General features: G+C 36.8%; 1 protein-coding gene across 4 annotated transcripts in view; it reads right to left on the reverse strand.

Annotated features, from left to right (window-relative positions):
- Window positions 1–20,998, reverse strand: part of sm (smooth) — a 287,193-nt gene extending 266,195 nt beyond the window's left edge. For 3 of the 4 annotated variants that reach the window (XM_053765034.1, XM_053765035.2, XM_053765033.1), the window contains exon 1: window positions 20,831–20,998. In XM_053765034.1, the coding sequence (XP_053621009.1) occupies window positions 20,831–20,893 (63 nt within the window). In that variant the 5' untranslated portion in view covers window positions 20,894–20,998. The remainder of the gene's footprint in view (window positions 1–20,830) is intronic. The other variant, XM_064436843.1, reaches the window with a different exon arrangement.
- Between the last annotated feature and the right edge of the window lie 483 nt (window positions 20,999–21,481).

A 21,481-nucleotide genomic window follows, 5' to 3' on the forward strand; every position in this document is an offset into this window, starting at 1 on the left:
TCAATAAATCTTCCTCTGAATATTTAAAAAACCCGCATCAAAATTCAATGCGTTAAGTGCAGACAGACAGCGGGAAGCGACTTTGTTTTATACTATGTAATGACGTGTGTGTAGTTCTAGACTTTAATGATTGTGTCGCACGTCTTCTTTGCGTCCAGTGTTAAATTTTCCCTGGACAAATGTTGTTTTATTGGCATGGCCACAGCTTTGTCGATGACCAGTAAGGGCATAGTTCAACAAGACAGGTAGGTCCTCCATAGTTTGCAGCCGGGCGCCACACTCGCAGAAGTTTAGCTAATTCTAAGTCTAACAATAACAACAATACCCCATTCAACATTCCAAACTAATCAAAGTTGCTATAAAATTAAACTAGATACAATACATACAATTTTCTCTCCGAAAATTTGGCGGGCATGAGTGGTACCCTCATTTACTTTTGGAAGCGAATATCTCAAATTAACTTACGGTGGCGAGCACAACAAAATTTGGCGTTTGCCATTTCGCGACCGAGCGCCCGAAATAAGTGGATTTTGAAAATACGGATGCGTGTTACGATTTATAATGACATCGACCCTACGTCCTTCCACTTTGATGTCAGAAAACATATATTTATTTTAGTATTAATTGAATCAGAATGCCTGACGCGCGCATCACCAAAATTGGATTCCCGAAGGACGCAGGCATCAACAAGACTGCGCGATAATTTTGGAAAATTTTAACTAGTTTGGGCACAAATTTTCAAAAATATAGAATCACGAAAGATAAAATGGAAAGTTCTTGCCCTTATACGCTGCTTTAATGGAAAAAAAACGTGTTGCACTCTGGGAGTGCCTGCAGAAGTGAAAACTTGAATGTTAACGTTGTGCACTTTTGACGTCTTACGAATTTTCGATCAGGGTTACGTGTCCTGACGCGAGTTAAACATTTTTACCCATCACAAAATGTGCACAATGCCGCTAAAGAAGTTTTCACTTCAAAAAAGCAGTAATTTTTTTAAATCATATCAATTAAAACTTTTCTATTTGTTTAGTTTATCATCGACCTCTACACGTGGCATATATCTAAAGAAAATCAAACATTTCCCCACTGTTTTTATAGCATTTCAAGGATTATGATGTCCAAACGAAAATGTGCCTAATTAAAGGGGGGTTAGGTGTAGTTTTTTTTTAAGATGAGTCATGGCGCGGATGTCCCACCAGTTTTAGCCGAGCATTTGCGCTCATTTGTCTTGTTGACGGCCGGTCACTTGAAGCCTGTCCGTCTTGTGTTTGCACGATTTCGTCTATATTCTGTGTTGGTTGTTGAGCCACGTAAAAAGCGTTTTGGCCTTGTTGCAAAAATGCCATTTTATTAAATTTTGTTGATAGAAAATATCAAAGACTAGAAGAAATAAAACTGTATATCAGGCTCACGTGACCCCGGTTACAGACGCCACAAGGCCTAGGGTAAATGTAAAAAAATTAATCTCATTTTGAAGATTAGGCTGTCATTTTACATCAGCCTGCCCGCCTGAGGTCAACCATTTATGGTAATGCAATTGTTATCTATCACCTGCCAAGCCTTAGTTACCTGTTACCTCGTGTTCCACGGGAGGATATGGAATGGTATTATTCTAGGGCGGATCCACACGTCCCAACAAATAAAGCTTTATTACAGTTTATAAATCGATGATGTCTGGATAACAAATTCAGATTTAGGAACAGGGAAGTTCTTTACTTCCCTGTTCCTAAATCTGAATCGTTTTAATCAAGTCTTGTCAATGTTCTTACATAGACAAGACTTGATTAAAATGATTTTTATTAATGTACTTATTTAATTTTCTAATTGCCGTTTTCGTGGCCACTCAGAGCCGTTTGCGTCTGTAGTGAGCAGGACGGATTTACACACACAGAATAAAGTGAAAACAGAATAGATACTTCACGATGTATTCGTTGAACTTGTAGACTGTTATGCCGGCGACACCATGATATCACGACAGATGCCGACACGAATTAACATACATTGCGTGGTTTATAATGTAGCTTCTTTTATCGCAATTTGGCACTAGATGATAATATTGATAAGAGTCATTTCAGGAGCTTTACGTGACTTAAATCAAACCTGACACAGTTATTTGATGTCACTGAACATCAACTAATGTGTGATATTAATGTTATGTATGTTAATTGTGTATTTTTACCTAAACTTGTTTATTAGATAATATTGCACAATTTTATCGTGATTACAATTAATTACATCAATCAGAGTGAGATTTTAATTCATCGACTATGTACTAAATCTAAAATCTAAATCTTCATCACGAAACAAAAACTAAAAGGAGACAAAACAAAAATTGATGCACGAGTCTGAGGCAGATGGACGCGGGCAAGCGGTTCTGCCATGCCTCCGCCCCTTCCCATGTGGAAAACGAAATAAGTCCCGCCCCTTTTCAGATCCTACTCTATATTTTGTATTCTTCTACATATTTTTTATCTTTTTAGAAATATTTCTCACAAGAATGAAGGTTGTGCTATCCCGGGAATACGGTGCTTGGCTTCATGCTTTGCCATCCCCTCACTTGGTACCTTTGCGCCTGGTACGATACGGGGTGGCCTTATAGATGTGTGATGGGTATGTGTTTTTTTATTTTATTTATTAATGTTTGTTGACATTTTTTAACGAAGCTTGTGGTGGATGTATTGTATAAGAAAGTTAAATTCATTTTATGAACACATTGTAACACATTTATGTAAAAAAAATAACATTTTCTCACATATTATATATACAAGTTATTAAATAACTGGAAATCAAATGGTACATTTTGTTAATGGATGAAAATATTAATAGGACTGTAATTAAATAGGGCTGATGTAATAAAATGTCCGGAGGTGATGAAATGCGTGTATTCGTCCAGAATGAGTAGGGAAGAGAGAGCGAGAGCACGCGGGAAATATGTCCAGAGACAATATATATAACATTGACAATGCTAAAATGTTGCTATTTCCTACACATTTATATAACTGATGTAAGATATATTGATAGTATTACTAGTCAATTATACTCTAGTATGATCACTGTACCACAATAAATCTTTACAGTAACGGTCCCAAGATACAGGGTTTCCCTAGTTTGGGATTCGATGTGTATATTTACTGTGTACATTTTATTTTGTCAAATAAACGCATTTATTTATTTATTTTATTAGAAATCTAAAAATGTAACCGTATTGAAATTAAACAAAATACACATTGCACAATACTAGAAGATTGCGTTTACGAGTCGATTGCGAAGAGCTCAATACGGGAAAATGTTGATATCATTAATAAGATTTTTTGTTACGTTTCTGTAATTTATTTATCTTTAACCAGACTATTACTATAAAGAGGTAAGCGTTTGTGACTTTGTATGTTTGAGGCGAGTCACCGAAACTACCGAACCGATTTCAAAAATCCTTTCACCATTAGAAAGTTACATTATACAAGATTGCTATAGACTATATTTTATCGCATAATTCCCACGGGAGCAAATTCCCCGGGCAACATCTAGTTTCATATATTTTATACGAGCGTTTAGCGATGACCATACGCCGCGGGGTACGATCTTGGCCGACCATCTCCAATTAGCTTTAGGAATTCAGCGTGTATCAAGTAGCGGTGTTTTCTCAAGGGCCAACCGACCTATTTCAGAAATGAGGCAGGCAAACACTGATATTTATCTTAGGAATACTTCTAGTCTATAAAATGTGACGTCACAGGATATCACTGTTACAATCATCGTTAGTGAAACTATTAATTTTCGGCAACACTAGTCTCAACCAGACCACAAGCATTAATGCACTTCCTGCGACTGTCGACCCTTCGCTCTTAAAGTAAACATTTAGACACGAAAGTGGGTAAACAAATCAATTGATTTTAGATCATCGACAAAGCGCAATTCGACAGCAAATACATTGTAAATTCGCCATTATTACCACTGCACAAGAATCTATTTAACCATTTTGAACATATAGGAAATAAATCAGTTTACGCGATATTTCACAGTAAACAGACTCAACCTAAACAACAACAAATCTTTGTAAGTACGTTCCAGTACACATTACCGTCAAAACATCCTCTTACTAAACCACAGCTGACCGCAAGTACGCTCACAGGCACGTCTAAAACTATAATGAAACTTATCACAATGGAATAAAGCACGTGTCATTAGACGTGAAATCGTGTAGTGAAACTTGATGTTAGCAAGTTAGCTTGTAAATGGAATATGAAAGCTTGAATATGTGAATATTCAGATAACTTTTAAATACCTATTCAAGTGCAGTACTCGTCAAGTGCAGGGGAACTTTCATGTCATCATAATTGGACAATTCCTTTTATGTATTTAATATAAGGTTCGGTTTTAGGCAATGACAGCGCGGCCGCAGGGGGTTAAAACGCACTTTGAACCACCGTACAATAAAAAAAAAGAAAAATATTGCCAAACCAAAACAAACTGGCCAGTAACACCTCATTAACCAATGTCGAACAAAAAGGCTTCCGTCAAGGGTATAAGACGGGTAAGGCGGATCAAAGTCAGGCAGACCAGGAAATTCAACCTGCCAATTACTGAATTGCTATTAATAACTCCAGGGCTTAATAATGTTATAGAAGCCCGATCCTCTTTCACTACGGTTTCATGTCGCCATGTTTGTCAAAATCCGTAATTATATTTAAACTCGAGTCACGAGGAATCACAATATCTATTGGGGAAAACCGCATGAAAATCCATGCAGAAGTTTTTGAGTTTCTCGCGAACAGACAGACAGACGCGGCAGTTGACTTTGAATATATATGTATCAGCCTTGCTTCACAATATAATTGTGTTAACTATATTACTTGCTGTTGGAAAACAAAATTGCATAAGTGTTATCGAAAACGAATTACTATTTCTCCTAAATCATTAAATATATGACCAGTAAAAGAAAATATTTACTAAGAATTAAGTTTTTTATAATAAAACAATAATCTGAAAAGTAAAAAAAAATACAGTAAACTGTTTTAACAAAATTCAGAACATCGTAGTGAATAGAAACCGTAGCGTATAGGGAAAACTCCAAGGGATATTTAGGGGTTGCCAACTCCCTATTTGCGATAGAGGGGATGTCTATCAGAACAGTCGTATCTGCGGGCAAATTAATTATAACATGTACTGTTTACTTATAGGAGATGTTGGAATTTGAATGTTGTATTGTATTTACTCAAATTCTTGATTACAAAGCGCTCACTATTGGAGAAAGGATTAAAACTAATAAACCTATATATATATTTTAATTATGGTATTTAGATAATTCACCGCGGTAAAAGGTCTAGTCTCTCTCACTCACTCTTTTCCTACTTTTTCGTGTCCACTTCGCACGGTATTTGGTATCTTTATGTGTCAGACTATTGATGCCTTAACAAAAGAAGCTTTTATCGCGGTAACAGATATAGTCAAATCTCTTGAACTAATCTCCACATTAAAATACATCAATACACACACTATTCACATTTATATATTTAGTTCCCCAGTGTGTGTGTGGTTACTTGTCTCTAGATGGCGGCAGGTAATCGTCATGTCAGATACCTTTGGGCATTGAATAAAATCTGACACGAGTTTTAGCAATAACACACTCGACAAGAAGAATATTACTATGGATTTATGACATAAAACCGGGAAAAAATCAGACAATAACAGCATTCCAATATTAGGGGTACAGATGTTGCCATAAATAGCAGATTACGCGGTAATATAAATAAATGAATGAATCCCGCGCTGGCCGTAATAAAAACACCAGTGTTTCGCACTCCAAAACAGTTTTTAGGTGTTCCGTTCTGATCCTGGATCAACTACACGTGGGTCCAGTTTTATACAGTCACAGATTTCAATATTTATCATACAAAAGTCTTTTTTTACAAAAATGTAAAGGATTTCGTAGGCAAATGGCAAAATCCTTATAGTTTCGTCGTGTCTGTGTGTCACTTTATTTATTTACATTACAATTATGTATTTTTATAATTAAACATTTTGTTTGTATGTAATATCTTTATTAAGTATTTTATTAAGTATGTGTGTATAAGGGTAATAAGTTTCTTCTGGTGGAATCTTGCAACTAAAAAAAAAACTAAATTCACACCTGCTTCAATGTTTTCAACCGATAGCTAAAATTTTGTTTACTTACAAGTTTGATTTGGATGAAAAACTTATTTTTTTCAATGCATTGTGTATGCATAGGATCATGTGGAATAGGATCGGCTACCTCCTAGGGACCTCCTCAAAGGTTTACTGTTCGAATATGCAATCCGATTTCATGAATTCCAGGTGTCATTGACATTCCAGTATAAATTTTTCGTTTTTTTTTTATAATTCCCAACACCCTCGTCAATAAATCAACGTTGACAGTGCGGCTGACAGTTGCATGAGTGATGACTGCTTGTGGAACTCTAGAAATTAAAATAGAATCGTCAGAGACGATCAAGGTGATCGGATTTTCCAAAGAGAAAGTACTAAAATGTCTATTCTTCTGAAATTTATTACTCGTAAATTCGTTTTGTAGTTACAAGCCGAACATATCGTCTAGACTAAAGCATACACGAGAAATAAGCCTCTGAAATGTGTGAACATTTTAGAGCTTTTATGATTGATTCAAGAGATTTTTAACAATATTAAATATAGAGCACGCGACAAAAGTGTCACACCTTTTCCACAAACAATAAATAAAACACGTGATGGCTCGGCTAGATGAAAAATCAGCGCCACACTGTCATCGAACATTTTGCCTAACTTTGGCTGATGCGGTATACATTGCTGGTTTTTCACTGCGGTAAATAAAAACACACATACTAATTACGCAATGTTCACGCATTCATGTCGGCAAGTGTTTGAGTTCGGCGACAGAGTGCAGCCGGCATGATTGATAACAGCGAATATTACAAAACAATGAACAATTTGTATATGAAATGCACGCCCTTGGGCCGATAAGCAAATTGCAGACGTAACGATACGTCACACTACACTAAAATATTGCATTGTAGTGCATTGTTATTTTTGTTATGACTTTGACGTACTACAGCTAATTGACCTATGCAAGAACATTGCAAATTCGCTCGTATTACCGTCGCATAGAAATTCATGTGTATTCTATATATGGTTGACTGTACATAGTCACAGTTTATATCATTTATTTTGATTTAACCTGAACGAAGACGGGTCGGGCGGCAAGTTTCGAAAAACTTGTGGTCCTGGCCTACAATTATACAATATAACATATCCTTTCGTGGATGTCGTATGACGCGAAGCCTTGGCTTTTCTTCTTCGCGGCATCACAACATACACGAGAACACGTGAAAATGAGATAATATACCTAATTACGTAGTCATCTCAGCGCTCTTAATCTGGAGTGGAAAATCCTTCCAAAACACAATTTATTCCGGTGAATAAAACATACAAAATAGTGTCACACTAAACAAACATCAAAGTATGAATGGCGTTGTTATGCCAAATCAGTTTCAAAGGAATCTTGTGGAGTTGCAGCTAATGTGATAATTTCTGATGTTACGCTTCTTTGAACGCCGTCGGAACTCCGATTATAATTACGATTAGTTACGGGGTGCAAGATCAGGGCTGTCAAAACTCTAAAACCATACTAATATTTTAATGTGAAAGTGTGTTTGTCCGTTTTTCACGCCAAAACGGAGCACCGGATTGAGTTCATTTTTAGTGTAGAGATGGTTAGAGAGTGTCACAGGCTACGGCCAAGGCGGAGCCGCGGGCAACAACTAGTTATTTTATATTAGAAACAGATTTATAAAAAAAAAGAATAATCGGTCAAAATTCTCGAAAGTTCACCAATTATATTAGCAATTGGCAAAACGTTGGCCCAACATATTTGACACAATCTTTGCCAACCCTACGTATGATTAATACATCTATTCATGTCATCGTATGCCACTCGCATCTATTAATAGTCCATTTGCAGTTGTGACAAACATCTTATTTATAAGCGACAGGAATCCAGGTGGGATTCCAATGGCTGGCGGCATGTCTTTCAGACAAATTGTTCATAGAAAGTAGCATAATATTACTCTTCGAGGACTGTGGACAAATTTCATCAAAATCTGTAGTTTTTGAGTTTATTCGTTACTCAATAGAAATACAAGCCTATTCACTATTTATTACAAAATTAGTATGGATATAGAAATGAAAATGAACGTTAAACGAAGAATTCATGATTAGCACTATTGCAAAATAATTGTTCGTCCGCGCAGCAATTGATATTGTTAATATACAATACAAGTATTAAGCTTTGTGGCCTTTCCACTATTAATAGTATAATACCTTCGCCAAAACCCAAATTAGATTTTTGACCACATGTGAAAACCTCATTAAATTTCATTTAGTCGTTTTTGTATGATGCACGCACAAACGTACAAAGTAGCAGTAGCTGCGTCCTGAGGCTCCCGTGGGAATAAATAAATAAAATAAAATATATACGGACAAATCACACAGATTGAGCTAGCCCCAAAGTAAGTTCGAGACTTGTGTTATGGGATACTAACTCAACGATATTATATTTTATAACAAATACATATATAGATAAACATCCAAGACCCGGGCCAATCAGAAAAAGATCATTTTCCATCATGACCCGACCGGGGATCGAACCCGGGACCTCTCGGTTCAGAGGCAAGCACTTTACCACTGCGCCATCGAGGTCGTCTAATTTTGGGATTAAAGTACCCTATGTCATTCTAAAATAAAGTAGCTTCCTACTGGTGAATGTATTTTGGAAATTTGTTGAGTTTGAGTAGTTCTGAAGATTACTCCTTACACACATACAAACACTTCCTATTTTTTAGGTTAATGTAGACTCATCATCATCAACAGGCTTCCTTATGGATGAATATGGGGTATGAGCCATGACCACCACGCGGGCCCAATGCGGATTGGCGGGTTTAAACAACTGAAAATACAACCGGGACCAAACGTAAGCCGTTGGTCGCGGTTGTTTTCAGTTGTTAAGCGTGTCTTCCGAAGCAATGAAGTGGAGACTATGTCCATATAATTTTGTGTTCCCGGTCTACGTTAAAAATATTTTTTCGTCCTACGGAGGAAAAATAATAGTCTAAACAATTACACAGGACTATTGTCAAACATTTCAACAAAAGTTCCCCTCACATTCACATATGTGGAGCCGTGGAGCGACCTTCGTGGCTCAGTACAAAAATGTAGTAACGTCGACTGTTTGTCACGGGAAGCCGGCATTAGCGGAATAAAGTAGAAGAGGCACGCTATGTGGTGTTTGGAACAGGTTACGGACGAGAGCGGACGACAAATTATTATACATATTTTATTTTATTTCAGGTACTTTAATGAAAATAATGATATAATCATAAGTTTTATTAATTTGCCTGAAACTTTTGCATATAATGTCAAAACCACTACAGTGCAGGGTTCAAAGGATCTCATCAAACTGGTCTCATGTTCTCCTTGAATAGCCATGGAATATGCTTTAGGGTCAGGTAAGGTACCAACCAGAGAGAATATATTTATTTTCCCGTTACGACGATCTGTTAGTTACAACAGTTGAGGTTGCGACAGTTCGCAAACTTACATGGTATCATGTAAGTTTAATTTACGATTATTTATGTTACGAAATTATTTTTGGTTTGCAAAATTTCGTTTTTAGGAAACTGAACTATTTCTGCTGCGAAACAGCAGTGCTTGCATAGTAGTGTTCCGGTTTGAAGGGCGAGAGGCTGACTAGCACTGTCGAATAATACGGATTTTCAATAGTCTGTATGTGCACGCAATTCTTTACGTCACTCGGACAATATCTCAACGATAATTTTAAAAAGTTTACATTCTCTTGCAATATCCTTATCGGCTACGAAATGCACTGGCCAAATGTTTTGAACAACTTGGACCACATACAGCTCCCTTGTCACCAATTCATTAAAGTAGGCTCCTAAATTTATATCAAAATTATATACAGTAAAATTTAATAAGAACAAATAGTCTGCTACACAAACAACAGCCCGTTAATAAATGGTAACCAAGCAACATTGACTAAACGACACGGTAACGAGTTATTGAATAATTTCGTTGATTGATCGTCTATAAAGGGGTAATAATACCCTTAGCGTTTGAAATAATTCAACTTTATGACGAAATAATATGTCCGGATGAAAATTTTACATATCACCGACTTAGTATATAAATGTACAATAGAACTAGACAGTGTCGTATGGCGGGGTTATCGGACGTGTGGTTCTTGCCCTAGAATGAGACAACCAATGAATGTGGACATTTATTCTCTTTAAATTTAACTTTAAAAATTTTCAAAATTGGAATACCGATGTCAAAATGTGTCGATTACGAGTTAAGAAAATAACAATTAATTTAAGAACGAGTTTTTTGTCGATAGTGTGTTTTCCATTATACACATATACATAGATTTCAGCTTCTTTTATACGAGACGACCTTTACCTTGGCTTTTGTCGCGACTATGACGCGATTCACAGAAAACTGCGATTATTATCTATACCACGATAGAAATTTAAAATTTAAGAAATCCTCCTATAATCTCCAAAAGGCTGAACAAACGTGTTTCAAACATACTAAGAACACTCTCAATTAAATACCGTTTCAAAAAAAAGGCGAAAATTTGTTCGGTCGTTTGGCTGTTACGATGCCACGGACAAACATACTGAGACTTCTTTTTAGTCTGTCACTCTTGTCAGAATGGTCGTGGTTGTGCCGATGGGGCTGGCATGGGATCTTCTGGCCGTTCCACGATACTGAGACACAGACACGTTAAACTTATAACTTGCCTCCTGTCGTGGGAAAAATCACAAGAGGATTTTGACGTTCCGTCTGTATTACTTTAAAATACACTGACACATTCAACGCCGGCTAAACGCACAATTCCAGAATATATGGCAATTTAGCGTCAATAATTTCAATGGACGGCACTCGCGAACGCATAGTTCAAAGGATCCAAATTCTGACCGAACGATCATAACTATTTCCATGCGATAATACGAACGATTCTGAACGCCATCAAATTTATATTCCTGTCTGTACGATTCGATTTTACGTTATGTGCGAAATAAAATAGTCGTTTCGTTTCTCTATTTGGTTTTGTAGTTAAATAAAATGCAGTCTGAAAAATATTGAAAGGTGTGATATAAGGCCGCATTGGACTGAAATCCAGAATGTTGGATGTGCGGTGTCACAAAAGCTCGAACGCATTAGAAACTTGCGCATTGCCTACATGTCTGTGACTATTAGAATAGAACAGAAAACTCGAGGAGGGCCGCCTACGCTTGGACGGCCACGTTTTGTGTATACAAATTAGGTGAAAAATTATCAAATTACGTAGGAATCAAATCTCTGGCTATGACGGTTCCGCCTAGTCCTGGCAGAAGGGCCAACCCATCAAGTGATGTCGTCAAGGATGATATACGTCTGGTCTGACAACTAAATATTGTGAAGACCAACCATGAAGTATAAGAAAAAGGAAGGAAAGCGAAGACCAGACAGATGCCCAATAAAAGGACAAACACTTGATGACTACAAAATTATGTAGTAATAATTACGTCTAGCCAGCTACTCGTGCACTAAAAAAACTATAAATCAAATTATGTAATGTGTTTGTGAGTCGTTATAACGAACATCGAATCGTCACCCTTTACGATCTAGAGTTATGACATCTGTTTTCTTTGAGCGCCATTAAATAGAGGCTAATGGTAGACGAACAGCCAAAATAAACAATATTTTAGGGGTGTATCACACTATCAACAGCCATTTACGCCGTAAACCATAACGTCTCCACTGTTAGAGCCGTCCTAATGGATGGATAAGGAATATGGGCCATGATTGGCGGGTTTTAACGTCTGCAAACACAACCGGGACCAACGGCTTTACTTGCCTTCCGAAGCACGAAGAAGCTCAAGATGTACATTTTTGGTCACCCATCCAATAACCGACCATTGTGACAGTGATTTAACCGCTACTAACTATACCAGGCCGAGCGCGCTAACCACTGAGCATCTAGGATTAAATATTTCGCGCACATACATTGTGCAATCCTAAGAAATAAATACCAGTGTATATGTGAAATAGATTCATACAGTTATCCATTAACTCGGGCTTAACATTGACTCCACTCACAGCCTAGCCAGATTGTCATTGCATCACTAAATATCATAAAACGAAGTCGACCTCCGCCTCACATGTTTCTAAGTTTTTTTTTCTTCTTTTAAACCACGCCACGTATTTTAATGCAATTTTCAGTTATTTATTCCTTATCATTTATACATACAAAATTCCAACGGGAGCGAAGCTCTTTACATTTTCAAAATCAATAACATTGGAACTTTGGTAGCCACCCCCACCTGGGTTTTAACAAGACTATCAGCGTGACAATAGATCAAAATTCTATCAATTTTGGCACGGCAAAATTAAGATGTCTGTAACGGCCCTTACACGAAACGAATCGAGACTACACGCGTGTTATGATATGCAATAGATGCAAGATTAATATCAGAATTTATTTGCACGTTCACTTTGACATTTACGACGCGCATACCTGCGGAGACATCGCTCGACAGCCCACGTAATTTTGTGACTAGCGGTGTCCCCGTGACCCTGCCTGATCAACGGGTCTGACGCAAAACGTGCACTTCGCAAAATGTAAAAAAAATTAATAAAAAATAATGTAAAAATGTGTTACTAAGACTGTTGACAAGTTCAAATTTGAAGAAGTGCACGAGTACTGAAATGCATACGTATTTTGTAAAGAATGCAACCTATCCACAGCACAGCTACAATGAAATGCACACAGAAGTCACGTAAAGGGGCAAGGCTTATTTCGGAAAGGGTCCATCGCGGTACCCATTCTTTTCTCCACCTTTTTTTTTATTCGCAGGGGAAATGCATTTAGGCACCAGCCCCCGGGGACACTGTTCCCGGGGAGTGTGTGACTCCCAGACCTAGTGCCCGGACTACCCACTAAACCCCCCTGCGGCGTTTCCGCACCTGCCGTTATTGGGGGCGCCATGGGATCGCGAACATTTTACGCCCCCCGGCGTTGCCTCATAGCACTATCCTAGTAGACGACGGGCATATTGTGCCCTGCCTCTTCGTCCTCGCCGATGGGGAGGGGCATCTGCTCGTGCCTCGCGCTCCCTTTCGGCGATTCTTTTCTCCACCTGCCTCAGCCCCGTGTATCGTCACACAAGTTATGGTAAAGCAATGGCAATAAGACTTCTCTTCATTGTTTTTGGTCCGTGGTTTTGTCTCTGTTTCCCGAAGATCACAAAGTGTCATGTAACCGTCGGAAAATAACAGTCACAATGTTATCTGATGAAAGAGAAATCGGACGTCTACGTTATAATAGAGTTTGTCACACAGGAAGAGCTAAGCCGTTTATTGCTAGACAACACAGTAGTGTAGTGTGGCAATCAAGGGAAATGAGCACTGAAATAAAATATGCACGTCCTGCATAGTTTATACCGCTATTAGTCTAAAGAAACTGAGAAGTTAGCGCGAGTCCTGAGTGCAGCGTATCGCGGACAAAAAAAGCGGAGCGGGCGAACAAATGCTAGACTAGTTCGACTCTGTCCATACTGTGATTCATTTGGCTGTGCGCATAACGATACGTTCCGCTCGCGAGATAGAACGCGCTGGGAACTAAATCAAGGGCTGTATAACTTTTGGAAAATAATATCAAATAATACAGATACAGTGACACGTTTGTCATATTTTGTGACAACCCTGACTAAATTATAACCGCTGGCGGCTGTTTCGCCTTTAACAAGTCCGTCGTACTATTGTATGAATCTCATCAAAATTAAACTGATGTAAATTATCGATATTCTAGCGATCTCGATATTCTCGATAGCATATTCTAGATTTTTCAACGACGACTACCCGATAATAAAACTATCGATTTTTCTGCACTAGCAAAATCATCAAATTTTGAACCATCACTCACATCCATGATGCTTTAATAGCATTTATAATATTAGACTGATTGAACATGAACACTAATATTATAAACAATCGATCTAACATATGGCACAGTTAACCCAGAGGTGAACGACCCCCAGATGGTGTGCACAAAAATAGCAGGACCAGAACTCTTGACTTCAATCAAATGTATGATTGATTAGCATGATTTATAATATGGTTTATATTGTACAGATCGATTCATTTCAATCAATCATACCTATTAGTTTATTATGTTACGGCTAAACCACGAAGCGCGGCTACACCTAGGTATTAGCCGGCTAGACCAGGTGCAGCCAGTCTCAGTTGGCTTATTTTATTACTTATGCGTGTCTAAACCTAGATTAAGCCTTTACCACCGCTCACACAGGTATTTACTCAAGTGAAACTAGTTAGTAAACATTCTATAATACTATATTACGTAAAAGGGTCACGAAGATTTAACTTGAGATTCTTATCCAAAGGTCTCAACCTGTTTATTCAAATTTGCTCTAAGACCTATTCCTTCGAAGTAGGACAGGGATTACAGACTCCGTCGAAATGTGTGCTTTAGAGCTTTGTCGTAAGGTTTATTTTAGATTGGAGCTAAGGAATGCATCGCTCTCAAGTATTTATGAGAAACAACGAATAGATCAAAAAATAGACGTGGACTATGTCCATTTTAGGGTTACCTAACCCCCTAGTAATACACTAGAAGAAAGATTGCCGGAAAGCGAAGACATAAACGAAGAGGACCTAAACGAACAATTATTCAGAGTAGCTTTAGATAGGACGAAATTTAAGGAACTGAAATGAATAAAACGATAACAAGTAGTATCCGACCAACATTCGATTTTCAGACAAAACAAAGTAGAACAATTTAAATCGGTGCCATTCGGATTAGTGCGCTGAACGGCAAATCCAGGACTAAAATGAAATTCTTGTCAAGGAACTTATTCTTTAGCAGCCAAAGACTACTCTACTTGACATCGCCACTTAGCATAAATAAAAGTCTGAATATTTACATAAACAACCGTCTCTGTTGTGTCTATCCGAGAAAGTAGTTTGTACGAGATGCGACGGAAGCAACTTTTTTTAAATCTCATGTAGTTTGTACAGTAAACTGCACAACTAAATGGTAACAAATTCTTTATGAAAATCTCAAATATTTTTTGATGACTGTACTGTAAATGTACACACTTGATTTGGGCCGAAGAACGACTTCAATAAATCTGGCTCATCGGTGGACGAGATTCTGAAACAGTGACAGGGTTGCTATCTTACAGTCGTGGTCATTGCGTAGAATGAAACACAAAGGCTTTCTTGCCAATACTGATGTTGTGGTTAAATTATCAAGTTGAGAGCAGGTTTCTTCATAACATTTTTCTTCAAAGGATACTTATGGTTGCTATCCCGACAGCTATTAATGGAATTATAGCAATTTGCAGTTCTCCTGTTCATAGCAATTTGCAGGTTTCCTCACGATGATTTCCTTCGCCGGAAGCAATTGGTTGACGAAAACTACCATACACGCGAGTCAGTTTGAAAATTCACGTGCCAAAAATAGGATTTAAACCTAGGACCTTTCACAGGAGTCTTAACCATTGAACCACCATCGCTTTCTTTCTTCCATCACTGAGCATACAAGCGAAAGCATAGGGCGTGCTAATTCGTGCGATTCCCAGCATCATTTCCGGGCCAATCGCGTTCTAGGATAACTTGGCGCGCGCGCCGCGTCACGCCTCTTGGCGTGTGCCGCGCATGACTCACCACAAATGTCAAACCCGTCTGGATGACAGCAGTGACGCGGATCATTTTACCTCATAATTGAAATTCTGCCTGCGATGACGGACGTCCATTTGGTTTTGGTATTTGCGCTATATTATGTTAGGTGTATTATGTTAGGTGATTTGCGTCAGACACGCCCATAGTGCTGATGTATTTATAGTTGTTTTTAATGACTCATTTTGTTTCGTTAGGGAAATTCTTTTTATCTTTACACGGTCCAGATTTAAATAATGTATACTAACATGCCCATCCCAGACTACCATTCGGTCAGCGTCTTACTCCACCGATCGACGTAAGCGTCGTATTAGCAACAGGACAGACAGAGAAGGTTAACGTAAAATAAAAGAGGCTTATGGTTAACAATGGCCAGGGAAGGGATGAGATGATGATGAATATGGTATGTAACGAAGTCATCGATTAAGGTTGCATGCCTATTTGCCTACTAGGCAACTAGTACGATTATAAAAAAGTGGGAATGGGCGCGACACTTGGCTCGAAGAGAAGACCATCATCACGACCAAAGCAGTGACCGAGTGGTGGCCGAGACAGGCCGGTTAGTTACAACCTTGGTGGTTGTAACTAACCGGTAGGAAGACATTGTTTGGGTCACGGGAAAGCGAGCGATGAGACTGACACAGGACTAGAATAATTTACATATACATATTTATATATTTACATATTTATATAGAATACGTTTTGTCGGCGAATTTTCATCTGAATCTACAGTTTATAGTACTTTCTTTTAATTTAATTAGAATCCGCGAGGAAGGATATGTATATTATGTTTTTTTTTTATATATTCCAAACCATGTAAAAAAATATGGTTTTACATACTGATTGGTATATACCAACTAACTAAAAGTAACAATTGAAAAGTTTAATTTGATGGATTACGAAAGTTTCTACGGTTTTCTCACACATCATATAACTTTTATATTCAATCGATCAATCTTCAATAGCTACTGTAGGATAGCCGGGAACATGGCAAATAAATTTAGAGGTTCATTGGGCATATTTGAAATTGTCAACTATTCCCGCGTTTCAGAAGTGAAATATACACGTAGATTTACTTGAATTTTCTAATAACGAGTGTTATGCAATGAATAAGCGTGATGATAAACAATTATTCATTATAATAGAGATAAATTAAATAATAAAACGTACTTACATTTCAACAGCGTTTATTCTCTCTAACCATCGAGGACTGATCGCTCACAAAATTAGCGGCAAAAATCTCACCGGTCATAACAACTACTTTTTAAAATATATTTACACAATGCGATCAGTCCGTATTAATCATACAATTAATATATTATTTATTTATTTATTTATGTATTAATACAATATTTATTTATTGTTTCTAACACTACTAACATACCTAATACGAGAACGAGGTGGGAGGCAAGATTATATGGGTGATTCTACGATAAGAGGTTATAAATACATAGAAACTGCAGCCAAGGCGAAAGGTTTTTTTGATGAAACTTATAGGCACGAAGTAGCATCTCCTTAAAAGGATGAGGAAGATTGTGGTAAAGCTTAAAGTTGGTAGGATCAGAAACATCAAAGGGGACAGGTCGAACACCAGTCGAACAATTATTCAAATTGATGATTCAACACTTATTAACGTCAAACATTTATTTAAAACGTGAATTTACTGCCAATTTCCAAAGCGCAGGTGAAGATAAAGCGACGTAACAAACTTCACCGCAGCCTTTTCTCCAAGACATCAATTCAGATTAGATCTGGATAAGAGTAAATTTAACCTATCTCTATGAATTATCTTTCCGTTTTTCCTTGACTTGTTTGATTGGTAGTTAAAGCTTTTAACATTAAGTTCGCCATTTTCACCATCTTGGTATATATAAAGCTTTTAATAAATAATAATCTGATGCTTAACAAGTAGTAATGGATGTAAGATTTTGACGAAAATTCAAAACGATCAATGCCCTAGCCCTTATTTATAATAGGACGGTTATAAGAACCATCAATTGCTGGCAACAAGATAAGGATGGCCCAGGACAGAGATGGTTCAAGTGGACGGAACGAGGCATATACCCAGCACTGAGTCACGAACCAAAAGTATATAAGCCAGGTTATTTATTCTGAACGCCTTTTAGCAGCCATCTCCATCACTCGACGGCTCAGGCCCGGCGTAAAACGCCTCTTTCGCAAAATGTCCCCAAGTCGTAAAATGTCTCCTTCGCAAAATGTTATGCGACAGGGTATTAAAATAGGCAACACTCATAATTTGTTGTCTTGTCTACGAGTATCTTTGTCTATAAATTTAAAAGTTATAAGCGAAATCAAAATTAAAATTCATTCAAAAGTCCCTTTGCAAATGTTCTAGACATTTGCAAAAGAAACATTACAAAGAGACATTTTACGACTAGGGGACATTTTGCGTATGACTCGACCACTCGACGAGCGAATTTATCGAATTTGTAATTAGTGCAATTTAATTTCAATCTCCCGGCCCAGATGCTCCCCGTCAATTTGTGGTTTTCGACATCTGTTCGCTTTTAATGAGTGCCAACTTAGACGCTTAGTTGTGTGTAAACTCTGTTTGAAGTGGAAAGCTGTATAGGAGTAAGAAAATTTTTGACAGGCTGAAAATGTTAACAAAACAAAAAATACATGTTTGAATTTTTTGCATAATGTTCATTCACAAAACAGAGTTGAAGGCAGACGCTGGGCACCGACGACGCTCGGAAGACATCGAGAAAAGTTTATTTTTTCTGATTTCTTTGGATCGATGTACCTAGTTATTAATCAAAATTCCATTGTTTCATGAAATTGAATTAAGAACATTGTAGGTAGGTCTTATTTTCTCAGAATAAACACCGAAAGCCTAAAATTTTTGCTTCGCACTGCTTGTTTCTGACATAATGAATATGATGAAGATTGATGACAAAGCACTGGCCACTTCAATACTTTTTCCGTAAGCAAAAAAAATTAATCTCTTGCTTGCAACGCAAAATATTTTTTGTGGGCGTGTCCCGTGAGAATATTGACAAGCCGTAAATCACGCCTGCTTTAAAAAAATACCTCGGAATTTCGGAAATCATTTATCAAGGGTAAGTAAACATCCCTGACATCACGAGCTGATTACAATTTTTTTATTGTGTAATTTTCTCACAATGTTCGTCGAAATTTATTTAAAATAACAATAAAATTCCCTTGACCCTCAATCTCAATTCAATCATTGAAGAATACAATGAATCATTTAGTCAGTGGACAAATAAAAAAATAGGTACTTTTTCAAGTCTATGACAATAAATCATTCCACTCAGTTTCACTTACAAATTTAAAAAAATAATTCAAATTGCCCATGCTTATTGTTCTAAGAGAGAATTTAAATTTAGAACTTCAACTGTCATTCTTTCATCATAATTTATTACAACAGCTGATGATCAAGAGATCATTTAAATGTATATTTTTAACTCTGCTATAAAACTAATGGCTTTTAACATGTCTTGTTTTTAAACTTGAACAAGATGATGATAGGTACCTAGGTTTTAAAAAATATGTTTTAGTTTCCTAACTAAAACATATTTTTTAAAATTCTTAGTGTAAGAGGCTTTTGTAATTTTTTTTCTTATGTAAATACATATGTATAGGTTTTTGATTTTTATACTATTTAATACTTAAACATATTTAGTACAAAGTTTATTCATAAATTTAGGAGCGGAGTCTAAAGGGTACTATTTATCGGAGTCAATAATAAAATAAAACAGGTACACTTTATTCACATACAGATTTAGTTGGTGGAAATGCATTTGATTTTCTGGTTCTTAAGGACTATGATTTAAATTATTATGTTTTGATAATATTGCTTTTTCTTTATGTTAATATCTATTCATACCGATTGGAAATGATATTTTTGATACATCATCAATAACCAATACAATTGAAATTTTCAAATATGGAACAATAAAGTGTCAATTTAGGTTTGAAAAAGGAACTCAATGTGGGAATAATTATATTCATGGGAATACCTTCTTTTCAAATTATCTTTTGTTACAAAATTTAGAATAGACCAATGATTTCCAATATAAATGCTATTGATTTCTAGTGATAGTAAATATGTCATTATTTATCACTTTTAGTTTATTAAAGATATTTCTTGTCATGTATGGACAGTATTTTATTATTCATTTGGTAATTTGAACCTTTTGGATATACCTACCATTGTTATACAATCTGTGATTTTAGGATATTTCCTCACTTTAGGACTATATTGTATATATATTGGAGGATAGTACATTATGAATTTGAACAGTCCTTTGATGAGGTACTCACTATTCTTGATCCATAATTTAAATTTGAAAAGTTTATAATAACATGAGTTTTGGATGGACAATAATTTTACCCAAATGTTCATAGTATGTATTCTTTTATAAACACTTATATAATATTATTTAGTGGAATAATTCTTTGATATGTAACACTTGTAACACTTGTACGAAAGATACGAAAAGAGTTCATGGAACGTTAATTAAGACGGAATGCCGTGAATGTCGTTATTAGAAATTTGCAAATTAAATGCTAAATTTATCTCGAAATAGAGACGAGAATTTTCAAAGCGCTATTGTCTTCGACCCAGAAAATAACCGTGCTTCCCGCCCAACCCTAATGACCAAGGAATGTCAATCACATTAATTGACAGCGTACCTACAACGCAGACATCGCTATTTTAGTGTTTCCAAGACGGACACGCCACGTGAAAAATTCGCTTTCGACGACTAGCACAACGCGAGCAATATCTTATCGCGGATTTAACTAAAAATACTGAAATACTAGCGAATGTCAACAAAATGTAACCTCAAAATTTGCAAAATAACAGAGGAACGTGTGAATGACAACACACAACTTTGATAACACCAAGGTGCAGTAATTACATTAAATTTATATATACAGGGGATTAAAATCCAAAAATAACAGAACGATTCTAGTTAAAAATACAAAACATGAAAGGGAACGTCCAAAACACGGCCATTTTTCGACGGCTCTACGTAAGTTGGAGGTTCGCTATCACTTCAAAAAATTAAAAACTTACCCTTTCAACGTCGAGTTCAGTCCCAGTACATAGTCTCTTGCCACCACTACCGTTGTAAGCCATCGTGCACCACTAAACAAAACACAAATCACACCGAATCGCGTTATGTGGTTTACAGAAAGACCATACCAACCCTCTAGACGGTCGCGAGCAGACTGACTGAACGAATGAAATAGAAACAAACTGAACGAATGAAAAAGCGGAGGGATGAGGTGAGACGCGGAGAGGTAAAGAGGAGGAGACTATGTCCACAGATAATAATAGAAATTAGGAAAATGAAAATCATGATATAAGAAGAAATTTGAGTTTATTTTATTTCAATACCTATTTATATTTAACTGTTATCTTTAAATGGTATTGTCATGAACTACAACTTCGTACATGTCTACGAATGTACTTAGTATGTACTAAGGGTACAAAAAGCCAGAAAATTTAGATATAAAATAATATATAATTATATGTTAGGATTAATAATTAATAATTATACTTGTGTAATGGGATACTAACTGAACGATACTATATTTTAAAACAAAACATACATAGATAAACATCTAAGACCTGGGCCAATCATAAAAAGATCATTTTCCATCGTAACCCGACCGGGGACCGAACCCGGAACCTCTCGGTTCAGAGGCAAGCACTTTACCACTG

This window comes from Plodia interpunctella, chromosome 26 (genome assembly GCF_027563975.2).
Source record: "Plodia interpunctella isolate USDA-ARS_2022_Savannah chromosome 26, ilPloInte3.2, whole genome shotgun sequence".
NCBI classification, from domain to species: domain Eukaryota; kingdom Metazoa; phylum Arthropoda; class Insecta; order Lepidoptera; family Pyralidae; genus Plodia; species Plodia interpunctella.